Source organism: Bison bison, unplaced genomic scaffold (genome assembly GCF_000754665.1).
Source record: "Bison bison bison isolate TAMUID 2011002044 unplaced genomic scaffold, Bison_UMD1.0 scf7180017864263, whole genome shotgun sequence".
In the NCBI taxonomy this organism is placed as follows: Eukaryota; Metazoa; Chordata; class Mammalia; order Artiodactyla; family Bovidae; genus Bison; species Bison bison.
The window spans coordinates 7,419,107-7,428,553 of record NW_011494835.1 but is presented as its reverse complement, the minus strand read 5'-3'; the positions used below and the strand labels follow the sequence as shown (position 1 = coordinate 7,428,553).

The following is a 9,447-nucleotide window of genomic DNA, read 5'->3' as shown; positions in this document are numbered from 1 at the left end:
AAACTAAAAATTAAATTTATGACGGCTCAGTAAACCCCCCCTCCCTCTCTAAACAGGACATGATACTCATACTCGTGACAGGTTTTTTTTGTTTTTTTGTTTGTTTGTTTTTGACTGATGGAATGAGAGTCCTCATCATAATAAATTAAGCAACCCAGGTAACAAATAGGAAATGGAAAATCATCATAGTTTTAAAAATATTCTTTCTATATAATGCTTATATTCTGCCACATTAAAGAAAACTCTAGAATGCAGAAGCTTATGTCTTGACACATTTCAAAGTACATACCATGGTGTCAAGCCGACCGATGACTTCAAATGAAAAGTCTACACCTCCACCACTCACTCCTTTCAGCACCTCCTCGATGGGCTTCTCGTAGTCCTGAGGGTTGATGCACTCCGTGGCACCCACCTGTTTGGCCCTTGCAAATTTGTCTTTGTTGATGTCCACTGCAATGATCCTGGCTGCTCCAGCTGCTTTGCAGCCCATGATAACAGACAGGCCAACTCCTCCAAGGCCAAACACAGCACAGGTGGAGCCCTGGGTGACCTGTGTTTTCAGAAAATGTGAAAATGGATTAAGTAATGATTGTTAAGGGCTTTCCAGGTGCCTCAGTGGTAAAGAATCCGCCTGCCAATGCAAGAGATGCGGGCGCAATCCCTGGGTCAGAAGATCTCCTGGAGAAGAGAATGGCTATCCACTCCAGTATTCTTGTCTGGAGAATTCCATGGACAGTCCATGGGGTAACAAAGAATTGGACATGACTTAGCAACTCAACAACCACCACCACCAACAACAATTGTTAGAAAGGGCCTAAATTGTATAAAGCGCCATGCTTTGTTTTTTTCAGAAGTTACTCAAATTATGTCCAACCTTTTGTAAAAACCTCTTTTGACTTTAGCTGCCTCACACTTGAAATGACGGGTTTGAATTAGATTAGTGTTTCTCTAATGTTCCTGGACATTAGACTCACCTGCTGCTGCTGCTGCTGCTGCTAAGGCGCTTCAGTCATGTCCGACCCTGTGCAACCCCATAGACGGGTGGCCATCAGGCTCCCCCATCCCTGGGATTCTCCAGGCAAGAACACTGGAGTGGGTTGCCATTTCCTTCTCCAATGCATGAAAGTGAAAAGTGAAAGTGAAGTCACTCAGTCGTGTCTGACTCTTAGCGACCTCATGGACTTCAGCCTACCAGGCTCCTCCACCCATGGGATTTTCCAGGCGAGAGTACTGGAGTGGGGTGCCATTGCCTTCTCCGTTAGACTCACCTAGGAAGCTTTAAAAAAAATCTCAATACCCAGGTCACAGCCCATAAGCAATTAAATCAGACTCTGTGCCGGTAAGTGGAAAAAGATATGCAACCCACTCCAGTATTCTTGCCTGGGAATTCCCATGGACAGAGGAGCCTGGTAAGCTTCAGTCCATAGGATCACAGAGGGTAGGACACGACTTAGCAACTAAACAACGACAACAACTCTGCAGGCAAGACCAAGTCTCCAAGTGACTCCAGCGGGAAACCCAGGCTGGGAGCCAGCGGACTGGATGACCATTGAGCTCTAGATGCTAGTGACTCCCCTCTTGAAGAAAATCTAGTGCCTCAAATCTGTTGATGCCAGCTTCAGTCCATCACACATACACAAACACAATTCTAGGGAAATTAATAATAAATGGAAGAGAGGAGACTGAGAAAATAATCCAACTGAACCCTCAATAATTAACACCTTGGTTCAAAAACTTTCAGTAGTCATGATGTATAATGAGAGCAGAAAGAAGCTGTGAAGTAGAGAAGAGTTATCCCCAGCTTAAGCAAACTTAACAACAGGGGAAATTTAACAGGTAATTTTAAGATAATACAGCTTGAGATCAATGTGTTCTTAATGGGTCTTTATCTCTGCTTTAAAAAATACACAAATGAAAAATAATGCAATGAAAAGCTGGTTTATATTTTAATAATGGATGAAATCCATTATCACAAGTACCCTTGGCTTCCACTCTGTGCGCAGGTTCAATTAGACAATCTGTTCAGATGATGCAATTGCACAAGGGACTTAGTGCTAAGGTCACAGAAATTTGGAAAACACGCACTCACAATAGCTTAACTTACCTAAGGGACTGTTTAATAAACCTAGTCTGTTATAGTCAGACTTCAATGTGGATAAAATGTTCCTCCTGTACCAAGAAAACATTCTGTGGGGGTACAACACCACTTTTTTACCTTAGAAAAAGATGAGGCTTGTGATTGTGATTTAAAAGTGTTGGTAAATATCTACTGTGGTTTGTCATTCAGCAGGAATTTTGAGGAGGCTAGTCGCAGTTGTCATGTTAACTACCTGTAAGATGTAGGGCAAATGGCTTTATGTCTCTGGGTGTCAGTCCATAAAACAAAAGGATACTACTAGATTTCCAACCTTTTAGGAAGAGAAGACTTTAAAGAATTTCTCCTTAAAACCTGCCACATTGAAGTTTGGGTGTGTGTGTGTGTTCATGGCTGGGGAGGAAGTATAGCAGTGGAATAAATGCTTCATGCATCATCGAAGCCTTATTGCTTTCCTCGTAGAGATACAGAGAGTGGGCATGTTGGTGACCCTCAGTTTGGAGGTATATCAGGATATCAGGTCAGGCTCTGGAATCTCCTGTTGATCCTAATTCTGGGAGTAGAGGATCCATGAACTAAACTCATAGTCAGCCCCTTCATTTTGTTTACTTTTGCTTCCTCAAAACTTAGCAGAACCTATTGTTCATGGCTCATGTAGGCACTAAATGAATGATAAAATGAACTCCTAGGTCTAAAACTTAGTAATACCACAAAGAACACATACAGAAGAATAATTATGGAAAACACCTTTACTTGTTCTTAACTAATTATCAATAGCTTTTCATTTGTGGTAACAGATACATTTTCTAGGACATGCCCTGAATTCCTTCTGAGGGTATCTTCTACTTTTAATCAACATCCTCAATTCTGTGGAGCATAGCAATGCTATTATGGTAGAAGAGGGGAAAGCTTCCAATAAATGTGAAGAATGATCTCAGATTCCTGTGAGAAATTGCTTTGCTTTTAGCTCGTGACAGTCTGAGTGTAGCTGGTTTTATCACTCATTGTTATTCCTACCTTGGCAATTTTGACTGCAGACCCATAACCAGTAGAAAATCCGCAGCCAATGAGACAGACTTTCTCCAGTGGTGAGTCTGCATGGATCTTGGCCACTGACATCTCATCCACCACTGTGTACTGGGTGAAGGTGCTGGTGCCGAGGAAGTGGTGGATGGGCTTCCCCCTGCAGGTGAACCTGCAGGTACCATCATTAAGGGTCCCCCGAGGCTCCTTCAGCCTGGTCAGTGCAACACACAAACACAAGCGGGTATAAGACAGGAGCAAAACTAGCGTGCAGCTTCCTTCACTGCCAAGGAGAGTAACAGATACTCACTGGTATTTCAGGCAAAGGTTGGCTTCTGGGTGTTTACAAACATTGCACTTTCCACACTGGGGAATAAAGAGTGGGATGACTTTATCACCTGGGGATGAGGATAAAACAGATTCTTCTTAAATTTCTGCACAGGAATTAAGAAATTAAGTAAGAACGTAAAGCTTCAGTTCGGTCAGTTCAGTTGCTCAGTTGTGTCCAACTCTTTGCGACCCCATGAATCGCAGCACGCCAGGCCTCCCTGTCCATCACCAACTCCCGGAGTTCACTCAGACTCACGTCCATGTCCATCGAGTCAGTGATGCCATCCAGCCATCTCATATCCTGTTGTCCCCTTCTCCTCCTGCTCCCAATCCCTCCCAGCATCAGAGTCTTTTCCAATGAGTCAACTCTTCGCATGAGGTGGCCAAAGTACTGGAGTTTCACCTTTAGCATCATTCCTTCCAAAGAAATCCCAGGGCTGATCTCCTACAGAATGGACTGGTTAACTTAAAGCTTATACATATGTATTAGAGGCACTTGACTTTGAGAAGTCTCCAAGAATAGGGTCCTGTCAGCATTATGTCTTGGTCATTGGCTGTCAGTATTGTTATCGGTTTGAGTTTATATATGCTGAAGACGCCCAAAGAAATTGCAAATGTGGAAAACATGATTTTTAAAAGTAGTTCCACTGTGTTGATAGTTCTCTTTTATTGTGTGCCCTTTCTCTTAGGGATTTTATAGATATGATCTCATTTAATATTTAGTAATTAAACCTTAAATAGTCTTACTACTAATATAAGTATAAATATATATTTCAGTTGTGAGCAGTCTGCCATAGTTCCACTAGATAATCTGTTAATAGTTTATAGTAATAGTACAGTAATAGTAATAGTAATAATACAGTAAAAATAAGAACCTCAACATCCATTTCCTGGCTTTTCAAAGTGATTATCCTTATCTCTATTATGAAATGAATCCTTCTTTTAAAAAATTAATTCTTTTTTAAGGAAAACAAACAAAAAAAGGACAAGTAAGAATTTAAGACAGTCTTCTGAAAACCTCAACCGTCAATAATGAGTTAGATACTTTCTTTTAGGATAGGAACTGACTTTCAAATGTTTGTAGCTGATGATTTGTAGATAATTTATTTTTACTGGTGGAGGGAGCAGGGGTGAAAAGTAGGGGTGTCATTTGTTATTAATAGATTTCTAACTAAAGGAAATATTAAGAGCTGAAACTCAAACCAGACAACTTATTTTATTGTTTTTGGTTTACAGGTCAATTAAATGTTTTGTAAGTCGGGAGGTCAAATCTACTAGCTAAAGTGATTTTTTAGAATTAAACATAATTTTTATTTTTAATCATCTATGCTACTTATCCAAAAGACTCAGAAAAATAACATTTAAGAGATTATATGCAATGATGGCATGGAAATTTTCTGTTTATTCACTGTTTACCTCTAAAAATATTTGTATTAATATATAATAATAGGATACAGTAAATATTCAAGAAAATTGGTAACCAGTCACGTTTAATCATCGTTTAAGGAAAAGTGGGGAAACAGTGGAAACAATGTCAGACTATTTTTTGGGCTCCAAAATCACTGCAGATGGTGACTGCGGCCATGAAATTAAAAGACGCTTACTCCTTGGAAGAAAAGTTATGACCAACCTAGATAGCATATTCAGAAGCAGAGACATTACTTTGCCAACAAAGGTCTGTCTAGTAGAGGCTTTGGTTTTTCCAGTGGTCATGTATGGATGTGAGAGTTGGACTGTGAAGAAGGCTGAGTGCTGAAGAATTGATACTTTTGAACTGTGGTGTTGGAGAAGACTCTTGAGAGTCCCTTGGACTGCAAGGAGATCCAACCAGTCCATTCTGAACCCTGGGATTTCTTTGGAGGGAATGATGCTGAAGCTGAAACTCCAGTACTTTGGCCACCTCATGTGAAGAGTTGACTCATTGGAAAAGACTCTGATGCTGGGGGGGATTGGGAGCAGGAGGAGAAGGGGACGCCAGAGGATGAGATGGCTGGATGGCATCACTGACTCGATGGATGTGATCTGAGTGAACTCCGGGAGTTGGTGATGAATAGGGAGGCCTGGTGTGCTGTGATTCATGGGGTCGCAGAGTTGGACACGACTGAGCGACTTAACTGAACTGAAGGAAAAGTGGCCATATATTCAAAGGGGAAACCTGTGAATGGGCTCCACATCCCACCTGAGAAGAGATTATGTTGATTCAGTCCAGAGCTCACAATCCCCACTGTGTGAAGTCAGCCCTGAACAGGTTCAAAACACTGATTATGTTTGTCCCCACTATGTCTAGATATGTTTTTTCTGTCTCATCAGTAGTTTTCTTTGGACCTGGTAGAAGACAGTGCTTGGCAACACTAACATGGGAATTAACTGATAATGAACTCTACCCTGGCAGACACTGGGTCTCTTTCAATCCTCATGTATTCCCAGGATCTAACGTGGAGCCTGACATCTAGTAGGTCCTCAAGAAATACTTGCTGATGTAGAGAATACAGTAGTGCATGGATGCATATATGCCTGAGTCAGGCAGGAAGCGGGTAAAGAAAGAGACCTCTGTCCCAGCTCAGCCTTAAATACGTCATCTCTCATTGCTTCAGTGTCATTATCCAGGCTACATCATCTTGGGGCCCTGAGCCAAGGCACATTTCCTAAGTGTGAATTCTGTACCTGGTCTTACTGTAGTCACCCCTTCTCCAACGCTCTCCACAATGCCGGCTCCCTCATGACCTAAGACCACAGGAAGACGTGTGACCAGAGATCCATTAACCACATGGTCATCTGAGCGACAGATTCCTGTGGCCACCATCTATAGGGTAAAGGGGGGTTGATTAGATTCAGATAAGACTATGACCCTCAGATTGACTTAACATACTCATTTTCCTGAAATTGCATTGAAGAATTTTAAAGCGTTTTGCTAATAATTCCTACTCTTCCAAATACAGTTTCAAATTATACCTGAAGTTATTCAGCCTGGTAATGCTCCACTTTCCTTTTATGCAGAGTAATCTGTGAAATAATTGTTTCTGAACTATTGAAGTCATATAATATGCAGCCTTTTTGATAGAAATAGAAAATGCAGATAAGAAAATAAAGTTACCTAAGTGCCACCACATAATGCTAATTGATTTTAAATGATATATATTCGTTTGCACTTTTTTTTGTTGTTGTTGTTGTTATTTAGTTGCTAAGTCGTATCTGACTCTTGGCGATTCCATGGACTGTAGTCCACCAGGCTCCTGTGTCCGTGGGATTTTCCAGGCAAGAATACTGGAGTGGGTTGCCATTTTCTTCTGCAGGAGATATTCCCAATGCAAGGATCGAACCCACGTTTCCTGTGTTGGCAGGCAGATTCTTTACTGCTGAGCCACCACATAAATTCTTCTTCGTTTCACTAGGATTATACTGTACATACTCTTTGGTCTCTTTTTAAAAAATTTAACAATTTTGATTTACAGCTTCCCTTGACAACAAATGTAATTCCACTATCTGGATGACTGTATTACAAGTGCTTTGGTTACTTTCATTGTTACATTCTGAAAAATTTAAACCTAAGATTAAATAGAAATGGAAAAAAATTTTACCTTAATACGAACTTCATGGGCCTTAGGGGGTGCAACCTCCACCTCCTCAATGGAAAATGGTTTATTGAGCTCCCACAGCACAGCTGCTTTGCATTTTATTACCTGAAAATTGAGCAGAGAGATGACACCATTGTCCCCCCAGCCTCGAATTCAGGGAATGTGCCTTTAATCTTTTTACATGTACCATCTAGCCCCATGTCTGAAACTTAATATTGTTCCATGAACATGAACAACCTCTGATTTGCAAAAAGAATAATAGTGACTTTTTATAAAAATGTGTAAGGCAGTAACACAAGGAAAGAGAAACAGAATTAACTGTAGGGAGACATTGAGATAAAAATGTAATATATTCTTCTATGAAGAAAGATCATCATTGTTTTTCCCTCTGAAGGTTCTATTTCCTAATGTGGTTCTGAAATTGGTTGTTTATCCAAAGCTGTTGTCTTGTCCATGAAGTTCTAAATCACTATCATATTACTACCAGATTCAGTGTCTGTTGACATGAAATTCATTTCCCTCTTGCTCAATTCTCCACTTAAGCCAAAATGATTTGACTTTAGAATTCCTAAGCCTCCCAGCCTAGAATTTCTTTCTCTATTTGCCTGCTCTTTTGATTTCTCTCTCTATTTCTTCTATGGGCTCCTTGTTTGCATCACTCATTTGGAAGTTAGATTTGGCAGCTCTGTTTTGTTATATAATTTATGAATAGAGATTTCTTTCAGATTGGATTTGAGCCTAAAATTGTAGAGATTAAAACTACACACACACATAAACACACACACACACATAAACACACACACACACACACTTAAAAATGGGAGAACTGTGTTTGACTTTCTAGCTAGCATAGCTTACCTACAGATGTTCTTACAAATAACAGTTAAGCATATATGTTTAGTGCTTGGGAATGTAACATAAGGGTTGTCCTCACTTTTGCAAAGCTGGTGTAATTGAGAGTTTTTTCTAAAGAGAATTAACAACATACTACAAACATGATAAAAATTCAATTGAAATTTATCTGATAATTTATTTTTACTATATATACACCAAATCCTTCCACTTTGCAAAGTGTTCATCATGGCCAATGCCACAAGAAATATAAGAGTGCTTGGATATAATACACTAATGGTAGAGAGGTATTTAAGTTTGGGGTGCCAATGATGTAGCAGGCACAAGTGGCTGTGTTGGGTGAAATACGAGTTTGACTTTTAAACTTCACAGGGTAGTATTACTGAATCATTAGTCTTATTTTTCAGATGAAAAGCTTGAGGCTCAACTGACTCAATAGTTGAGAGTACTTTTCCCAAAGTTACAAACCTGGGTGTCTGAAGAATGAATACCATTTTATCTTTCACTACTTGATGATAGTAAAAGATTAACAAAAGATTAGAAGTTAGATAACAATAATAGCAGTGATTAATATTTAGTGAGTTATTTCTATGTACCAGGCACTATTTTAAATGCTTTCCAGTATTAGTTTATTAAATTCTCACAACCACCTTACAAAAGTAGGTATTATTACTATTGTCATTTAGCATTTGAAGAAAATATAATGCCAGAAAGTTAAACATAAGTGAAGTGTTATCATATAGCTAACAGTTATTGACATTGTACCTGAGGAGGGGGGATTGATTGCCTGTAATTCATACATTTAATTAATGCATTTGGCCTACCCTTTTGATCTCTGAACTCTGAGTTTTGAAAAATTAAAATTTTCTTTTTCTTAAGTATTCTTCATTTGAAATGTAATATGCTACTGTAAATGCCAATCAGCAACACATGAAAATAAAGTTAAAATAAGAAAACTGCCAACTGATCATCTGTATGGTTTCCAACCAGTCTTATTGATATAGGCCTGATATATATATAGGCCTGATATAGGCCACACTATACAGGCCTGCCATTATAGCAAGATATTATATTGCACAATTCACTCCTTACACAGCAAGCCTACTAGAAACAACTGCACAGGCTTTTGCCATTAAGCAGTTAAACAACATGAATTGATTGTATTGAACAACCACGTGTATTTCTCTGTACCTGTAAGCACATTGAACAAATAAACATGAGTCTGTGGAAGGCTTAGAACCAAATATATCTGTTCTCAGTGTAAATAGTGGTTCCAACAGTATCAGTATTATTATTATTTTTTTTGTTTTGTAAAATCACGTTGGCTTTTGCATGAAGATAACATTTCTATGGGAATTCCCTAAATTGTGCCATAATAGTACACTTTAAAATCACAATTTGCATGTTGATTCTGGTTTGCTTTATCTTTAAATTTTTTTTGTTTTTTGATTGGAGTATAATTGCTTTACAGTGTTGTATTAGTTTCTGCTGTACAACTGTGAATCAGCTACACGTATACATATATCCTATCCCTCTTGAATCTCCCTCTTACTACGCATTCCCCCCCCCCCC

At 39.3% G+C, this 9,447-nt stretch overlaps 1 protein-coding gene across 1 annotated transcript in view; it reads right to left on the bottom strand.

Moving 5' to 3' along the window:
- LOC104994662 (alcohol dehydrogenase S chain) overlaps positions 1 to 9,447 on the bottom strand; it is a 23,336-nt gene that overhangs the window by 11,271 nt on the left and 2,618 nt on the right. Inside the window, exons 2-6 of the mRNA XM_010848314.1 lie at positions 7,027 to 7,128; positions 6,113 to 6,251; positions 3,429 to 3,516; positions 3,113 to 3,332; positions 290 to 550 (exon numbers count right to left, since the gene is read on the bottom strand). Coding sequence (XP_010846616.1) covers positions 290 to 550; positions 3,113 to 3,332; positions 3,429 to 3,516; positions 6,113 to 6,251; positions 7,027 to 7,128 — 810 coding nt within the window. The remainder of the gene's footprint in view (positions 1 to 289; positions 551 to 3,112; positions 3,333 to 3,428; positions 3,517 to 6,112; positions 6,252 to 7,026; positions 7,129 to 9,447) is intronic.